Source organism: Gossypium hirsutum, chromosome D09 (genome assembly GCF_007990345.1).
Source record: "Gossypium hirsutum isolate 1008001.06 chromosome D09, Gossypium_hirsutum_v2.1, whole genome shotgun sequence".
Classification (NCBI taxonomy): Eukaryota; Viridiplantae; Streptophyta; class Magnoliopsida; order Malvales; family Malvaceae; genus Gossypium; species Gossypium hirsutum.
This window is the reverse complement of record NC_053445.1, coordinates 2,558,890-2,577,878: the sequence shown is the minus strand read 5'-3', so window position 1 is coordinate 2,577,878 and position 18,989 is coordinate 2,558,890. Positions and strand designations below refer to the sequence as shown.

Genomic DNA, 18,989 nt, shown 5'->3' with positions numbered 1-18,989 from the left:
TGTTGGTGGTATAATTTATGTTTGAGGTTTGAAGTTGTCCTTGATAATGTTATTTTCAAGGTTTGAATGACTGTTCTTTCTTAAGAATATAGTATGTTTTACCATTGCACTTAATACTTGATAATGCTATTTTTTTAACAAACACTTTTTTTTTAAATTTAGAATAAACTCCACCAACTGTTACTAAATTATGCGGAAGTTTTATTTTTATCACTCAATTAAAAAATTATAATTTGATCAATAACATTTTCAAAAGAATTTCGTCATCTAATTATTAAGTGACTTATGGAATGATGACATTGAACTTTTCAATTAATATAATAATAAATGTAGTCCTCAGTTTTTTTTTACCAATTTGACCATATACAAAAATTATTAGAAAAATAAAAAAAAATCCTAAAACATATATAAAATAAATTATTAAAATATAAAAATATTCACAAATCCAATTACTATAATCTTATTTTGAAAATGTATTGAAATTATTAAAAAAAGGGTAAATTGTAAAAATAGTCACTTTTGTTTGCCTCAAATTACATTTTAGCCATTTGTGTTTGAAATGTTACGTTTTAGTCACTTGCATTATTGTTTTGTAATGAAGTGGTCACTCTACCGTTAAGTTTCATTACCTCCCTAACGGTAGTCTTACATTGCAAATCCAAATGGGTTTTAAATACCAACTTGGATGTCTTACGTGGTAGCCTAAATTTAATTTATTTAATTAAAAATCTATTATCATCCTAGCAGCTAGACATTTAAGTTGGCATTTAAAAATCCATTTGGACTGCCAGGTAGGACTGTCGTTAGAGAGTTAACAGAGCTTCACGTTAGAGTGGTCACTTCATAACAAAACGATAATATAAGTGACTAAAACGTTACATTTTAAACATAAGTAACTAAAATATAATATGAGATGTTGAAACCACTTTTAAAATTGAAAATAGGATCGACTTAGATCTTGAAAATAAAAAAAATGGGAGTCCCACCAATCTTTTTTATCACCAATCTTTTTTATAAGATGTGATTGGGTCACCTCATAAAACGGTTGTTTTTAATAAACAACTTGATTTTATCAAAACAACGATTTTGGTCTACGAAAATCAGAAAACAGGTTTGGGGGTCAGTTACGTACGAGGAAGTATTAGCACCCTCGTAACGCCCAAAATTGGTACCTAGTTAATTAATTAGTGTCTCAGTGTCGAAGTTTGAAAATTTTGAAGAGTTTTTTTTTTAAAATACGATCCTTTGTCAAAACATCGAGAATTTTTGAGACAAAGACATTTTTACGTTAATCAAGAAAGAGAATTACATCCCGTAAGTTAGGACAAATGCCCAAACTTTCGATACGAGAATGAATGCCGAAAAATTTATTTAAAAAGATATTCAATTATCTCGAGTTTTAAAGAAGATCATGTTCTGTAAGTTAGAACACAATCTTTTATTAATTCCCAATATTATTTAAAAAATCTTGTGTATTTAGATTTATCGAGAATATCGAAACCCCGTAAGTTAGGGTACGACTTTTTTGAATCTTGAAATACGAAATGTTATTTATTTAAAACAAAGTTTGATATATCGAGTAAAATGAGATGCGATGTCGTAATAAAAAGAATGCAAAAACAAATTACATTGCTGATATGCATAATAAAACAATAATAAACACGATGGTGTAAAAATAATACGAGCAATAGCAACAAAAATAAGATAAAAAAAACAAATCAATAACATACACAATATCAAGTATATAAGCAAAAGTAAAACATTTTTTTAAAATAATAACGAAAATGAAAATAAACAAGTAAATAAAAATGAATAAAAGTATAAAAGTATAAGAAAATATATATACGTACATATATATATAAATTACAAGATATAATAAAAAATAATTACAATATATAACAATATATATATATAAGTATGTGTATATGTATATATTTACAAAAGTTAAAAAAATATGTTTTTGAAATAAAAATATAAAAGATATATATGTTTTGAAAAAAATGTATGTATTTATAAAAAGAGAATTTTATGTAAAAATTAGAAGTATCGAAACCATTTTTTTGAAAAACAAAAATTTAAGGTTGTCGACTTTAAAAAATGAAAATTGGGAGTCGCCACCAATATTTTATTGAGGTATGATTGGATCACCTAAAAAAATGGCTTTGGTCTACGAGTTCTAGAAAAACAGATCCGGGAGTCGGTTATGTACGAGGAAGGATTAGCACCCTCATAACGCCCAAAATTGGTACCTAGTTAATTAATTAGTGTCTTAATGTCGAAAATTTGAAAAATATAATCCTTAACAAAAACTTAAAAACGTTACTTATTAAGACCCTTATCATTTCGGAGAAAGAAAATGTCACACCCAATGCGTTAGGGCACAACATTCTAATTTCCTCAAAAATGAATTAGTCTAAAACTCGTGTAATAAAAATTTAAAAAAATATTCATTTGTTTAAGATTTAAGAAATCGCGGCCTAATACGTTAGGGCACAATTCCTCAAAATCCCAAACTTGAAATATTTCCTTTATTATTATTATTTTCAAAAAATCTTTGTCTCGAGAAATCAATACGTCACATCCAATACGTTAGGATACAACATATTTAACTCCCCAACAACAAGCTTTTTATTTTATATATTTTTTATTAATGAGAAACCCTCGATCGTTGGATTTAACGAAGAAAATCGGAACCCAATACGTTAGGGCTCAATTTCCTTGAAAATCTTAAATACGAGTGTTATCTCAATTTTGAAAATTTTAAAATCGAAAAAAAATGATGTGATGCTACATTAAATATAAAATGTAATAATAAATACAACAATGGCATAGAAATAAAAGAAATTAATGTACATAAACAACGACATGTAAAATATCAAATGAATATAAATGAAAACATAAATCAATAAGCAAATGAAGGAAATAAACAAAAAATATAAAGAGAAAAATGTACAAAATATATATACATTTGAAACTATGAAGAATAAAAGACATAAAGATAATTTACTCATAAAATTTTGGGTTATAAAACTTATATATATATAAAATACATAATGCATTTATAAAAACAAGGAAAATATAAATATATACATATAAAATATATTCATGCATTTACAAAAAAATGAAATATATAAGTATAATATAAAAACGTGGAAAATATTTATAATAAGCTTTGAATGGAGTATAAATATATGTATATATATTACAAAAATGTATAAACATATAAAAACTCATAGAATATGGGCAAACGTATAAATATTATGAAATATAAATGTGCATATATATATGTATAAAAAAACTATGAAAATAAAATAATAATAAAGTATGTATATATATTAAAACGTTTAAAATATATAGGTATATATATTAACATGCATATGCGCACATATATGTAGGTATAATAATATACAATATAATAATAAAAATAATAATAACAAAATTAATAAAATAGACTAAAAACCTAAAATGAAAGATTAAGGATTAAATTGAAAATCAACAGAATTAAAAAAAATGAAGGGCCCAATTAAAAGGTGCGAATAACTCATAGGGCTCGAATAGAAAAATATCTCCATCATTTGAAACGCGTCACTTTATTAGGACTAAATAAAATAAATAAATAAAATTTGCAGTGGTATCACATTCTCCCTTTTTTAAAATCGTAAATAAGTAAAAAATAATCGAAAAAGAAAAAAAAGAAAACAGTAAGTCACCTTTAAAAAACTGCCAATCGTTCTCCCTTTTTTATTGATTCTTTCTTTTTCAATGAAGGGAGAAGCCTCTATTTATAGCTGAGCCTCCCCAAATTCAACGGTACAAATCAATTACATTAAAGGCGAAGATTAAAGAGTATCTACAAATTAAATCTCTAAGATTACAAAATCATATCTTCTAAGATTAAATATCATATCTAAGATTGCATATATCGTATCTAAGATTGCATATCCTCGAAGATTATGTTTCCATATGTGAGTCCGGGCTAAAATTAGGTATTACAGGAAGTATATAAAAAAGATATATATATTATAAAATAATATAAATATATAAGAAAACAAGTGAGAATTAAACAGATATATTAATACTATGGGTACAATAAGAATAGTGATAATAAACTATAACAATAATAATAATAAGATAATGATATTAATGAATTAATAATAAACTCAAAAAGAGAAAACAAAAAAAATATCATTTTACAATTGAAATAAAACTAACAAGTGACAAATGGAATTAAAAACAAATTGAGGGCAAGATTGCAACGCATGAATGACATGGGGGACCAGTTTAATAATAATCCGCCCCCCAAAATGCTGTGCATTGACACGGGCTGAAATGAATAAAGGTAAAACATTTGGGCCAAATTAAAAAAGGAACAAAGGGTTTAATAAAAACATGTCGCAAAAAGGGAGGCCTAACTGCGAGAATTTCCCATTTAGGGTGGAAATGCGCGAACCCTCCCCCACTGAACGGCGCCGTTTTGTTCCTTCTTTAAGTTTAAAAAAAAAAATTTAAGAAACATTTTTGTTTTCCTTTTCCTGAAGCAGCGAAAAAGAAACAGTTTCTTTAGGGTTTCACTGACCCTTGAGTGCCGACGTTCAGCCTTGTGCCAAAGCTCCGATTACGACAAAGACGGCATCAACTCGGTGGTTCCGGCGGAAAAAGGTAAGTTTCCCTTTCTTCCCTTCTTTTTATTTTAAAAAAAGAAAAATAAAAAGAAAATATATATAATAAAAAGTAAAAGAACGATGAGCACCAACAAAGTAGAATAAAATAAAATAAAAAAACCTTTGTATTCAAAAAGATTTTTGTATCTGTATTCAAATTTTCTGTCTTTTGCTTTCGTAAAAATCCCCCTTTTGCAGATTTCTTTCCTGGCCTTAAATAGCTGGAAATAATAAATAATACAAATAATAAAAATACAAAATCCCTCTTTTCCGTTTGTTACTCGTTTTTCCCCTTTATTTTGCTGTTGTTGTTGGTTGTTTGTTGCTGCAGGTACAACTGGAGGCGAGACGTACGTGGGGGAGGCCGATGCGTGCGCGGTGAGGAGTCTGGCTAGGCTGCGGCGCAAATCGCTCCAGAAACCCTAGGGGTTTCTGGATGCTTCAAGAAAATGGGCCACTTCGAGTTGGGCTAGGGTTTGGGTCTGGTGTTGGGCTATTCGGGTTTGGGAAATGTATTTTAGGTAAATTAATTGGGCCTGCTGTTGTAATAAAAACTGGACATTTATTTTTTTATTTTTATTTGGTTTTATTATTGATAGGGCTTGGCAAAATTTGGGTATTACATGAGACAAATAAAAGTATCTATTTTTACAGTTTATCCTTAAAAAATCTCGAATAAACATTAAAATAATTAAAAATAAGTCGCGAATTTAAAATAATTAGAAAATAAGTCGCAGAAGAATTCGGATCGCTCAAAATAGATTCAACACTATTCATTTTACAATCCCAACTAATGCAGATATGATTAGACTGAGAAGAAAAATGCTTCTTGTCGTTACTTTAAATCACCACCGTCCATTTTGCGGAGGTCATAGATAGACATAAAACACACAATCCACTGTATAATTAGCTTGACAGGATCCACCTTATCCAATCAAATACTTACAAGTGGACGGAGCAGAGCTACATAGCTCCCATATTTCCATTCTCACTCGCCCTTTTGTCCTTTTCCCATGGCAGGAGATGTTAAAAATATCTCTCTCAAATTAAAATCTCCTCCTTCCGTTACCAAAACAGAAACTTAAACCCCCAACCGTTCAGATCACGCCGCGTCACCAAAACCAGATTTCAATCTCAATCGAAGGCAGCATGATTTTACTTCGGTTAAAATGTCCCTATAGTCTCTGTATTTTTAAAATATTAGGAATCTAGTCCCTGCACTAATGTATTTATATTTTTAAGAATTTAGTCCTTTTACTTTTCAAGTATTAAAATTCAGGTTTAACTGTAAACATTATTTTTTGTTGTTAAATTTGTTATTGTGGCATTTTGAAATAAAAAAAGTACTCAATAATCATGTAATTTAAAAAAAAAGATGTTGTAATTAGCTTGAATTTAACATGAAATTTTAACAGTATTAACAAAGGAAAATGAATTTTGAAATATGAAAATTAGATTAAATTATGGAAATACAAGTATAGGGACTAATTTCCTATTTTTCAAAAATTACAGGGACTATAGGCATATTTTAACCTTTTACTTAATCTGAACTCCATAAGTGGTGATAATAACGGTAAACTATTATCCGCGTGGGCCAATGAAATTTTGCCAGGTGGAAATCAAGGGAAATGAGAAGTTAAATCGGATCACAGGTGATTGGAACTTCATGCATAATATAATTCTCGTGAATCGTTTCATTTTTCTACTTACATTACACTTGAAATTGGCAACTTTCGATCTCTTTCGGTTCACTTAAAGTTCGAACAGAGATGGCTACGTGGCGATATTCAACGATGCCGGGTGGAGCGGAGGCAGTTTCGAGTCGCAATGCGGTGGGTAGATTCGTCGACTTCAGCCACGGTGGTGGTGGAGGTAGAAGAGTGATCAAACCGGATCAGCTGATGTTGATTAGGAAGTGGCAGCTTAGGCCGGTGAAGAGATCGTTTTCGGTGAGGAATGTGTCGAGTGAGCAGCAACAGAAGGTGAAAGATCTAGTAACTCAGCAACAAGGTTCGATCTCCTTCTCTAATTTCTGTATACAAATGCAGATACTCTGTTTTTACTTTTATCTTTCAGTTTTCTTTTTCTTTTTATGTACTTTTTTGCTTGCTCAATTGGAAACTTGTGGATTTTGTGTGTGTGTGTGTGTGTGTGTTAATATTTGATACTTAGAAACAACTGATTTTGTGTGTGTTAGATTTTTTTTCTTATTTTCTTTTTCAGACATTAATTAATCATTATGAGGTTTGTAGTTGAATGATCATGAGTGAGAAGCATTATATATTATATTGGAGGAGGATTTATTTAGACAGTATAAAAACATTTTATATGATTAATACTTTAACTATAAAAATTTTTAATATAATCTTACTCGTGCACATAAAAGCTTTGAATTGATTTGATATTTTTATCTCGTCCATATTATCAGTATACTTTGAAGGTCGAAAGTTTTTTTACATAACTTGCTCAAAACTCGAATAACGTGATCTGATGGCTGGACTATTAGAATATTAATTATGCAAAAAGGTATGGAAGTATATAAAACTATTTTAATTTTACTTACACTAACATAAGTGGATCCCACTTCTCTCACTATGTTATATTTGAGAGGTTTTTGGTGCGGCGTTCTTCCTGTTGTTTGTTACCTTTTGTTGCTATCCTATCTCTTGTTTGATACTTTTAGTATCATCTTTATCTCACATATAGAATCTGCTGATTTGAAGTTAAAACTTTGAATCTCTGATATTAGTTGATGCTGTTGTTTGATTGACTGTTGTAAAAAAAATGAGTTTCAGTAGAAAATAATTGAACTGTTTGGATCTGTTGATGTGCTAGGATGGTAACAAGTCTCACTTTACCTTGTTAACATCGAAAAAGGGATTGGGACTTATTATCTGGTTGGTTGTTAAGACATGAAACGGATCATGAGTCACGTGACCAGTTTATATTAGCTATCTTACTTCCAATGATTGATTAAAGAATTTTGAAGTCTTCAACAGCTTATTGGTGAAAAATAAAGGGAAAAAATGCTTGCTTCTTAGATGGTTGAGATTAAGCTATGTTCTTATTTTGCTGATTAGCTAAATAAGTCATACCCATATATATAACATATATATATTTTGAACTTAACTAAGTCAGTGCTGACATGGCATCATGAATGAAAGTTGGTTTTTCTTTTCTTTTTTCTTTTCATATTGAAGATGGCTTTGAAATAAAGAATCATAGATGAAGTGTCTCAAAATGAGCAATATTCTTTTCTCATTTCATAATGAGCTAATTAAGTGCAAAATAATATGGATAAAGCACCGTGACATATCTAAAAACAAACTGTAACTTAAAGGTTATACCTTGTCTAGTCCTGTATAATCTTAGGCTGAGGTAAAATATCCACAGATCAGTTGATTTTTTCCAGTACAATTTGCACTTGTATTGCACTGGAAAAAAGGTCAAATTTTCTATTGTCCTTCACTTTCCACTTTTTCCTTTTCATTTTAACTTATATTCTGTTTCCTTTGATTTAGAATCTCCAGGCAGTTATAATCCTTTCCCTCCAGATGCATCATCTATTGCCTCTAGTATCAAATACCATTCAGAGTTCACCCCGTTGTTCTCCCCTGAGAAGTTCGATCCTCCAAAGGCTTTCTTTGCAACTGCACAAAGTATTCGTGATGCTCTCATTATAAACTGGAATGCCACGTATGATTATTATGAAAGATTGAATGTAAAGCAGGCTTACTATTTGTCAATGGAATTTCTACAGGTCTGCACTTGTTTGACATTCAATACTTGAGTTCTGTAACTTCCTTTGAAGATGTTACTATTTGAGCCCTTTTTTTTATTTCTTATATAGGGTCGGGCACTGTTGAATGCAATTGGTAATTTAGGGCTTACTGGAGCTTATGCAGAGGCCTTGAGCAAGCTTGGACACAACCTAGAAAATATAGCTTCCCAGGTTGGTTGGTGCATGTAAATTTTTTATTAGTGTACCTAACTTTACCAACACATTCTGACGATAGAGAATGATTTGAGAGGATAAAAGACTCTCCAGACTGCTATACAATTACTATAGGTGTTTATCTTGAATTGAACTATATTAATTGACTTAGTTATTGATAACTTCTCTGTTTTATCAAAGCAACAGGCCATATAAGACAAAAATTCATTTGGATCCTTTACCAGCTGCCATAGTGCGCCACTCTCTAGAAATATAGAACTTTTTCCTTTGGTTCTTTCTAAAAATCTGCCCTTTCTGATTTATTTCGTGTATTTGTCAAAAAGAAAAACAGGGAGGGTGTCCATATGCTGGCATTCACATTGTTCTTTTACGATAGCTAAATTCTTCAATTGATTTACAGGAACCTGATGCTGCCCTAGGGAATGGAGGCCTTGGTCGACTTGCCTCCTGTTTTCTGGATTCTTTGGCAACATTGAATTATCCAGCATGGGGTTATGGGCTTAGATATAGGTATGGCTTATTTAAACAGCATATTACAAAAGATGGGCAAGAAGAAGTTGCTGAAAATTGGCTTGAGGTATACTTGTTCTCTGTTTGTTATCTCTCTTTCAAAGCAATCATTGTAGAAATAAATGTACGCATGTCTATATAACATCTGCATAATGAATGCTAATGTTTTTTTCCCTCTCTGAACTGACCAACTTCTTTATCTTTGTCTTGATTATGGCTTCTCTTTTCAGATGAGCAATCCTTGGGAAATTGTGAGAAATGATGTCGCATATCCTATCAAGTTTTATGGCAAGGTTCTTACAGATTCAGATGGAAAGAAACACTGGATTGGAGGAGAGGATATACAGGCTGTTGCTTATGATGTCCCAATACCAGGATATGAAACTAAAACCACGATCAACCTAAGACTCTGGTCAACGAAAGCTCCATCAGGAGACTTTGATCTATCTGTATTTAATTCTGGAAAACATACCCAAGCAGCTGAGGCCCTATATAATGCTGAAAAGGTCAGTCTTTTTTTTTTTGTTATGTGTTTTTGCTTCTGGCAATATATCTGTTAGCTCTTCGTAAGTCAAGCTATTTGTTGGCACATCTCTTCACAGTTTCATCAGACTATCTAACTTCCTGGAGCTAAATCTGGAGGAGAATCTGAACCAAGGTTCTTTACACTAAAGTAATACAACAAAATTTCTGAAATGGTTATTGGTCTTAAAATGGAGTATATATGTCGATAGTTTTGGGCAAATGTTCTGCGGTTGTCTTCTTTCAGAAATATCAAGAATTTTAACTGCACTCTGCACCATTTATGCCCCTAATCACATCTAGTTCAAGTTTTTCAATTTTTGTGTTGATTTTTCATGCACAAGTGGTCGGGTGAGGATGACTCATAATATACATATTTGAATATCAGATTTGCTATGTACTCTATCCTGGGGATGAATCACTTGAAGGACAAATCCTTCGTTTAAAGCAACAATACACCCTGTGCTCAGCCTCTCTACAAGATATCATTGCACGTTTTGAGAGAAGATCAGGAGCAAAGGTCAAATGGGACGAATTTCCTGACAAGGTTGCTGTGCAAATGAATGATACTCACCCAACTCTTTGCATTCCAGAGCTGATGAGAATTTTGATTGATGTGAAAGGTTTAAGCTGGAAGGAGGCCTGGAATATCACCCAAAGGTATACTCTATGCATGAGAAATCCCTTTTCTTTTTCCTTTCCAAACACATATGCTGTGAGGTTATTGAGAAGCTCAAGCCATACTCTGTATACTCTCGTCATCAAATCTACTTCTCTGCAGTTTCAAACACATGCTTTAGTGTAATATAAGTTATTTGTGTCCTTCAATTCTGAATTTTTGCTTGGTACGAGTGCTTGTGCATATTGGGCATTTGCACTTTTCACAATTGCTTATTTTTTTTCTCAAATTTAACTTGTTTATGTTGAGGGTTTAGTAAGTACAAACTAAAATAGATTTTCCCTTTCTAATTTCTTCTTTTTCTTTCCCTATAATGTGGTAACTTGAATACCTTGTAATGCTGTTTTTTAGAACCGTGGCATACACAAACCACACTGTTCTACCTGAGGCTTTGGAGAAATGGAGTTTAGAACTTATGCAGAAACTGTTGCCTCGACACATGGAGATCATAGAAATGATTGATGAGGAGGTCAGATGGAACACATACATCAAACAAAACCTTCCAATTTTTTGGAATTCCTATTCTAACTCAATTTTCATCCCTCTTTATACTGTTTTCAGCTAATTCGTACCATAGTTTCAGAACATGATAAAGCAGATTCTAACTTACTGGAGAAAAAACTGAAGCAGATGAGAATTTTAGAAAATGTTGAGCTGCCGGCTGCATTTTCTGATTTACTAGTTAAACCCAAGAAAAGTCCTGTTGCTGTTCCCAGTGATGAATTTGGAGAATCCGAAGAGGAAGAGGAAGAGGAAGAAGAAGCAGAAGCAGAAGCAGAAGCAGAAGAAGAAAAGGAAGAAGAAAAACTTAAGCCTGCTGGTGGAAAAATTAAATCTGTAAAGGAAGGTACTCAGGGGAAGAAAAAGAAGATCCCAGAACCAGTACCGGAGCCCCCAAAGCTGGTTCGTATGGCTAACCTATGTGTTGTAGGTGGTCATGCAGTGAATGGAGTTGCTGCCATACATAGTGAGATAGTAAAAGACGAAGTGTTTAATGATTTTTTTCAGGTAAATGCAAATTATAAAACCTCTTTCAACTTGATGATAAAAATTGAGTTTCTTCAGTTTGTATCTACTAGGAAAATGATTCTATTATTGATCTCTGAGCTCAAATTTTGGCAGTTGTGGCCTGAGAAATTTCGAAATAAAACAAATGGGGTCACACCAAGAAGATGGATCCGTTTCTGCAATCCAGAGTTGAGTAAAATTATAACGAGCTGGACAGGCTCAGAAGACTGGGTTTTAAATACTGAAAAGTTGTCTGAACTTAGAAAGGTAATCTGCCATATCCGTGGCTCTTCTTTTTCTTGTAAAACTTCTTGTACAAATATTTTTACGTTTCTAAACATATATTTACAATGTGCTCTTGGTCTTTTAATTGAAATGAAGTTTATATGCATTCTCTGTTAGTTTTGTGAATGACCAGTGATGGTATAACTTGGAAAATTTTATGAAACAATAAACTAGCAATGTCGGATAAACCTTTTAAAATGCTTCTTTCACAAGAAAAACAACCAGATTGCCTTTTGTAGCATTTTGTCCTATTTGTCCTGCTGATTAAATATACAGGTGGTAAAAGTACCATAGAGGCCCCTATACTAGGAGTCAGATTGCATTTTTCCCCTTTTGCTCAAAATGGGCAAGTTGATCCTTTTTGTTTAAAATTTCGTTCTTTTTTGCTATTAAAAACTAGCGTGGCAAATAGAATAACTAGACAGTAACACTTGGCATGTCATGTGTACCTTATTCTGACGTACCAAGACCAGTTCTTAACAGCAAAAATGGATGGAATTTTTAACAGGAAGATCAATTTCCTCGTTTATCCAATGTATAAGGACTAATTTGCCCATTTCTCGAGTAGAGAGGACAAAATGTAATCTGACTCCTAGTACAGGGGCTTCTATGGTACTTTTACCATTCTAATATTTTTATTTCCAGGTTAGGCATTGCTTTTGAAATTCAAGCAGTGATATTTCATAAAAGCTACCTTCTAGGATTCTGATATACAAGCTCTTGTGTTTGTGTCTTTGTCTATAAAAATACTAGATGAGCATTTTTTATGGTTAATTTGAATGACTGTATGTACAAGGAAGCATCTGGATCTTCAAGTTATTATGAAAGAACCTAATCAGTGTTATGGCATATGTTCATAGTTTGCAGATAACGAGGATCTTCAGATCCAATGGAGGGCCGCAAAAAGGAGCAACAAGTTAAAAGTTGCATCCCTCATTAAAGAAAGGACAGGCTATATAGTAAGCCCTGATTCAATGTTCGACATCCAGGTAATTTCTCTTGTCAACTACGCTTTCCTCAAACTTTATGTTTTTAGCTCATATTGTCGACATAATATTGTCCGTCATTCAGTATTTGTATGTGATAAATATTATGAATACTTTCAGACCATTGTAGCTATTTCAGATAGTCATCTCAAGACAGTTAGATCTGAATGCTTTGTCAAAATGTATACTACATTGAATTTCAGGTGAAGCGCATCCATGAATACAAGCGTCAGCTGCTAAATATTTTGGGTATTGTTTACCGTTACAAGAAGATGAAAGAAATGAGTGCTTCAGAAAGAAAGAAAAAGTTCGTTCCACGTGTTTGTATATTTGGGGGAAAAGCGTTTGCCACTTATGTTCAAGCCAAGAGAATTGTGAAATTCATTACCGATGTTGGAGCTACAGTTAATCATGATCCTGATATAGGTGATTTACTGAAGGTATGTCTTGACTGCAGAATATCATTAACGGACCTAATACGGTGTTCTTTCCCGAGATCACTAAGCAGATATAATGTCTTGTTATGTTCTAATTTTAGGTTGTTTTTGTTCCTGACTACAATGTGAGTGTGGCTGAATTGCTTATCCCTGCAAGTGAACTATCACAACATATCAGGTATTTCAATTTTATACATTATATGGATAATTCTTGACATAATTTTGCTTTTTGCTTAAACGGTAAGCATGCTATGTTGCTTTGACTCTCCTTTTTTCTTAAAAAGTATCCATGTTTGATGCATATTCAGATAGTGAGGATATGACCCTTAGATTCATGGAAATACTTCAAAATATTGAGTACAGCTGTTGCGAACACATAGTGTCCAGCAAGTCTGAGTCCGAGTAGCATAGAATCAGGAAAGTTTCCTAGCTTACGCTAAAACTCCTACTTGTAAAAGGATGTAATCTTCTTTATAACTTGGGAAAGCCTATACTCAATCAGTTTGATGAAGCATTATACATTAGTGATTTTATATTATTGATGGTAAAAGTACCATTGAGGCTTCTGTACTAGGAATAAGCTTGCATTTTGTCTCTTCTACTCAAACAATAGATAAATTATTCCCTCTACATTAGACCAAAGAGCAAATTGGCCATTCTTGTTAAAAGTTTCATTCATTTTTAAAAACCGAAATGACTGACAGAAAACTAGATAGTGTGCCATGTGTACCTCATGTTGACGTACAGTGTCCGGTTTTTAATAGTAGAAATGGATGGAATTTTAACAGAAAGATCAGTTTGTTCTTTGATCTAACGTATAGGGACTAATTTGCCCATTTTTTAGTAGAGGGGGCAAAATGCAATCCAACTCCTAATACAGGAGCCTTCATGATACTTTTACCTTAAATTGACTCAACTTCAATGCATGAAACATTATCGAGCTCAAGCTGTTGTGGTTTTGACATAAAAAATGAATTCCTGTTTACTCAGATTTGCAATGAGCTCGGTATATACCTTTATAGGAGCCTTCTATCTCGATTTTATCGCTAAGTTGACGCCGGGGCATCTGAATTTCTTTCTGTTCTTTAATGTTGTTTTCCCTTTATGCAGTACTGCTGGAATGGAAGCAAGTGGAACCAGCAATATGAAGTTTGCGATGAATGGTTGCATTTTAATTGGGACCTTGGATGGTGCCAATGTTGAAATACGAGAAGAGGTTGGAGAAGAAAACTTTTTCCTCTTCGGGGCTCAAGCACACGAGATTGCTGGGCTTCGGAAAGAAAGAGCTGAGGGGAAGGTATGTGGTCTGATTACTGGTTTTCCTTCACCCTCGGGTTTTCGTCACCTCATTGACATAGTTAACATCTTACCACAGTTCGTTCCGGATCCTCGGTTCGAAGAAGTTAAGAAGTTTATCAAAAGTGGCGTATTCGGATCTTCCAACTATAATGAACTCCTGGGATCATTAGAGGGAAATGAAGGTTTCGGTCGTGCAGACTATTTCCTTGTTGGCAAAGACTTCCCTAGTTACATAGAATGCCAAGAAAAGGTCGACGAAACATATAAAGACCAAAAGGTGAGTAACCTTTTTCTTTACATATAGTTATATTTTACACTCTCGTGCATGTTTCCATTGAGGGATAAGCTCTTATATTGTTGGGTAATATTAATTATTAGTCACCCAACTAAGAAAAGTTACAAAATGATTACTCAACTATTAAAATTTTTCTTTTTTGGTCACCAGCGGACTAATGGTGATAATTTTTAATACTGGCATTATAGCAATTTAACCCTCAACATTAATATATTTTATCAATTTAATCTTGATTTTCAAAAGATCTAACCCGTAACATTTAAATGTTATGTAATTTGGTCTTTTTTGGAGACATTTTCACTTAAAAAGCTAAAAAACAAGTTTATCAGCTAAAATTGTTTCAAAAAATACAAAAAAATTAGGAACACCAACAAATCCAAGATAATAAATTGCGATTTCTCATTCTTTAAAACTAACTTTCAACATTACAATACTGAAAAAAAAAAGTCTCCAGTTACACAATGTGTATATTGAAAAGTAATTTTTTTTTTAGAATTAAGATTAAATTGACATAATTTATAAGTGTTGAAGGTTAAAGCTATTATTTTACTAATATTCAAAGATGTCAATGTTGGTTAGTTGATGACTTAAAAAAGACAAAAAATTTACTAATAATTGAGTGATCGCTAATACAGTTTACCCTACATTATTTTACAGCATCCCCTTCACTTTAAATTTGAGTATTGTAATATACCAATATCTAACACTCACACCAAAATCCGAGTATATTGATATATGTTGATCTGTTACCTAAATGTTGTAACTGTGTGTGTGGTAGGTATGGACAAGAATGTCGATCATGAATACAGCAGGTTCTTACAATTTCAGCAGTGACAGAACAATTCATGAATATGCTCGAGAAATATGGAACATAAAGCCTGTTGAATTACCATAATTTTGGTCAGACTTTTTCAACCATGGGGACTGCCCTTTTGCCTGTTAATAACTGCCCTCTTTGTTATAATGCAAGGAAAACATCCATATTGTAACAAGTCAAACTTCTATAAATGCAATAAAATTTTGAATAAGAATCGCTTTTAGAATAAAATTAATTTATTATATTTGTTTATTTATATTTTTTAAATAGAATAATTTCTCAATCCACATAATATTTTTAGATTGTAAATATATATGTTAATTTTGTTCATTGTTTATTACATATCTAGTAGAAAAAATCAACAATAAAAAAATTATTACTTATCACGTGCCTTTTGGCATTATTTCGAGACCAATGTCGCGACGTTCTACGCATGATGAACCTTTTTTTCATATCAATCTCAATTCTCAAACCTGATGGTATGGGAACTCCAAACAAAATCTCATTTCCATTCATTGTTTAATGTATGTTTCAATAGGGAGTAAAAGAAAATCATCACAGTATGGAACCTGATGAAAAAAAAGCCTTTTACCCTATGCCTTCGATATCTTGAACCCCAAAATACCATAAAAGGCTTGTACTAAAAATTAGATTATATTTTGCTCCCTCTACTAAATAGTTCTTCTACTAAAAGTTACCTCTATTTTTACTGTTAACAATTGATCTCTGTATGTTAAAAACATGACCAATTTGCTCTTTGATCTAACGTACAAGAACTAATTTGCTTATTTTTTTAGTAAAGGAAGTAAAATACAATCTGAATCCTAGTAGGCTAGTACAAGACTTGTTACTTTCACCAAAATTTTGGCCTCGGTTAGCAACACTGGAGCCTTACTCTTAAAGTCATTCCCAGGCAGACATGAATTGAGCCCATAAGAATCCTCATTGTGCATAACACTTATTTGTTTCATCAACTAAACAAAAAATAGACCTTGACAACATTCATTCTAGTTTCCAAAAACTTTTTAACTTATCTACAATTAGAAAAATAACAGATCGATTCAAATTCGCAAGTGATTATATTTACACCATCTATGAAACATTTCAGATCAAAATTGGTTTACTAAGATGAGATCAACAAATAAGGTAGCAGTGCATAAATCTGCAGAAAAGCCCTTACCAACCATTTCCATAAGAAGTTGTGTTGCCTTTGAGGTATAGCCATTTCGAAGAAACCCTTGGACCATTACATTATAACAGCAGCTATCTGGCAAACAATCATTATCTCCCATGCTCCTAAACAACCGGTATGCTTCATCTAGTAATCCCTTTTTAGAAGATCCATTGATCATTATAGCATATGTGTAAACACTCGGTTTTAAACCATTAACCAAGATTTCATGAAATAGTTCCTTCGCAACTTCGATATGCCCAACTTTGTACAAACCATCAATTAGTATATTGTAAGATACAACATCTAGTTTCAACCCGTTGCTTCGCATTGCTTGAAAAAAATTCAATGCCTCTTTGGCTTTACCATTTTTGCAAAAACCATCCAATAAAATCGAACAAGTCACTAAGTCCGGAACTTGTCCAGAAGCAAGCATTGTACTCAAAAGTTCACATGCAGTTGAAACTTTTCCTAATTGACACATACCTTGCATAAGAGTGCTATATGTGACAGTATTCGGGATTGGTCCTGTTTGAGATATTTCACGAAAGAGTTCCATTGCTTCGTCTAACATTCTAGCTTTACAATACCCGTTGATCATGATGTTGTAACTATGTATATCAGGTACACAACCCTTCTTAATCATCAACTGAAATACTCTTCTAGCTTTATCCATTTTGTTTCTTAAGCAATAACCGTTTATTAATGCACTATACATAACAACATCAGGTTCAATGCCGAGCTTTCTCATTGTATCAACAGTATTTACAGCTTGGAAAATCGTCCCCTCCTTGCCATAAGTATCAACCAATATACTATACGTAACAACATTAGGCTCAATGCCTTGATTTCTCATTGTGTCAACGGTATCTACAGCTTTAGAAACAATCCCAGCCTTACAATACGCATCAACCAATATATTATACGTGACAATATCAGGCTCAATATTGCGCTTTATCATTGTACCAACAATACCTTCAGCTTCAGAAATCATCATCTCTTTACAAAGTGCATTGATCAATATGTTATACGTGATAACATCAAGTGAAATATTGTCATCCACAATTTCATTCAAAAGCCTCGTTGCCTCCTTCAACTGGCCCGAAATACACATACCATGAATTAAGCAACTGTAAATAACAATATCCGGTCTAATACCCTTAACTTTCATTTCGTAGAAAAGATCGAGAGCCTCCTTTAACAACTTATTCTTACAAAGACAATCAATAACAGTACTATACGCTACAATATTCGGTTCAAAACCTTTTTCTACCATCATCCTTAGAAGTCGAACTGCTTTATTAGCATTCCTAACCTTACACAATCCCTTGAGTATAGTATTGTAAGAAACTAAATCGGGCTTATAACATTTTTCAGTCATTTCATCAAACAAACTCACAGCTTGAGAAATCTTCATTTGTTTACAAAGTCCATTAATCAAAGTAGAAAAAGTTACCACATCAGGTTCAACATTTAACTTCAACATTTTCCCCAAAACAGATAACCCTAATTCAACTTGACCTAATTGACAAAAGCAATTAATCAAGATGCTCAATGAATAAACGTTATGGGAAACTCCTAATAATTCCATTTGGCTACACATAGGAACAACAATGGCATAACGTTTTGATCTAACAATGGATGCTAATAATTTAGTGAATTCCACAATTGAGGGCTTTGGGTACTTCAAAATCATCATATTAAACTTAGTCAAAGCATCATCAACATTTCCCCTTGAAGACGTTGACTTTTTTCTTAAAGCTTGAATGTGGGTAACAATGGTGTTTAAAGAAGAAGAAAAAGGAGAAAGATTACTTCGAACATTAACAATTGAACGAAGAAACAATGAAGAATAAAGCTTACCCATATCTTGAAATTAAGCAAAATGGAAGAAAAAGAGATGAGCTAGAAAGGAAACCACCATTAACAGCGCACAAATCCCAGTGATAAATTGCTCTGTTTCAGTTGGCTAAGGGAGAGAGGTTTTGGTAGGGTTTACATTTATTGATTATATTTTTAAACAGTAATTCGAACGTAAGAATTGAAAATTTCATGATACAAGTCCCTGTACCCTTCACATATTTACAAATTAATCCTCAATCGAATTTCATTAAATTGGGTTATATGATATTTTTAAAATAAAAATTTTAAAGCAATGCGAAAGCCATGAAAAAAATGAGTTTCTGGGGTTTTTATTAAAATAATATGAAAAATAAAATTATTTTAAAAATTATATAAATTATAAATTATTTATGAAAATGGTACTAAAGTCACAATATCAAAAACCAATTAATCATTATCAAATAATTATTAAAATAATAAAATAAAATGGTGGTATTGCACAAATAACACGCGACACCCTAC

General features: G+C 32.3%; 2 protein-coding genes and 1 long non-coding RNA gene across 4 annotated transcripts; 2 read left to right on the top strand and 1 right to left on the bottom strand.

Annotated features, from left to right (window-relative positions):
• Positions 1–3,540: 3,540 nt before the first annotated feature.
• On the top strand, positions 3,541–5,234 carry LOC121221091 (uncharacterized). Its single transcript, XR_005918370.1, has 2 exons — positions 3,541–4,659; positions 4,993–5,234. It is a non-coding gene; the product is annotated as an uncharacterized lncRNA (long non-coding RNA).
• Positions 5,235–6,327: 1,093 nt separating this feature from the next.
• Positions 6,328–15,685, top strand: LOC107892378 (alpha-glucan phosphorylase 1). Of its 2 annotated transcripts, none has more exons than XM_041101561.1 (15): positions 6,328–6,671; positions 8,183–8,421; positions 8,512–8,613; positions 9,017–9,193; positions 9,357–9,632; positions 10,037–10,308; positions 10,679–10,796; positions 10,889–11,335; positions 11,450–11,602; positions 12,481–12,609; positions 12,810–13,046; positions 13,145–13,221; positions 14,154–14,340; positions 14,419–14,619; positions 15,416–15,685. In XM_041101561.1, the coding sequence occupies exons 1-15, from the start codon at positions 6,431–6,433 to the stop codon at positions 15,530–15,532; spliced, it is 2,973 nt and encodes a 990-aa protein (XP_040957495.1). In that variant the 5' UTR covers positions 6,328–6,430; the 3' UTR covers positions 15,533–15,685. The 2 variants fall into 2 exon arrangements, with proteins under 2 accessions (XP_040957495.1, XP_040957496.1); XM_041101562.1 differs by having other exon boundaries at positions 6,336–6,671; positions 8,192–8,421.
• An 878-nt stretch (positions 15,686–16,563) lies between these two features.
• On the bottom strand, positions 16,564–18,492 carry LOC107888549 (pentatricopeptide repeat-containing protein At1g63330). Its single transcript, XM_016812697.2, has one exon. The coding sequence runs from the start codon at positions 18,490–18,492 to the stop codon at positions 16,564–16,566; it is 1,929 nt and encodes a 642-aa protein (XP_016668186.2).
• Between the last annotated feature and the right edge of the window lie 497 nt (positions 18,493–18,989).

Bases quoted from the DNA above. Each gene is read 5' to 3' on its own strand.
- LOC107892378 (XM_041101561.1), top strand. From the start codon at position 6,431: ATGGCTACGTGGCGATATTCAACGATGCCGGGTGGAGCGGAGGCAGTT. The intron at 10,797-10,888 runs GTCAGATGGAAC...TACTGTTTTCAG, and splicing joins TAGAAATGATTGATGAGGAG to CTAATTCGTACCATAGTTTC. The intron at 11,603-12,480 runs GTAATCTGCCAT...ATATGTTCATAG, and splicing joins AGTTGTCTGAACTTAGAAAG to TTTGCAGATAACGAGGATCT.
- LOC107888549 (XM_016812697.2), bottom strand. From the start codon at position 18,492: ATGGGTAAGCTTTATTCTTCATTGTTTCTTCGTTCAATTGTTAATGTT.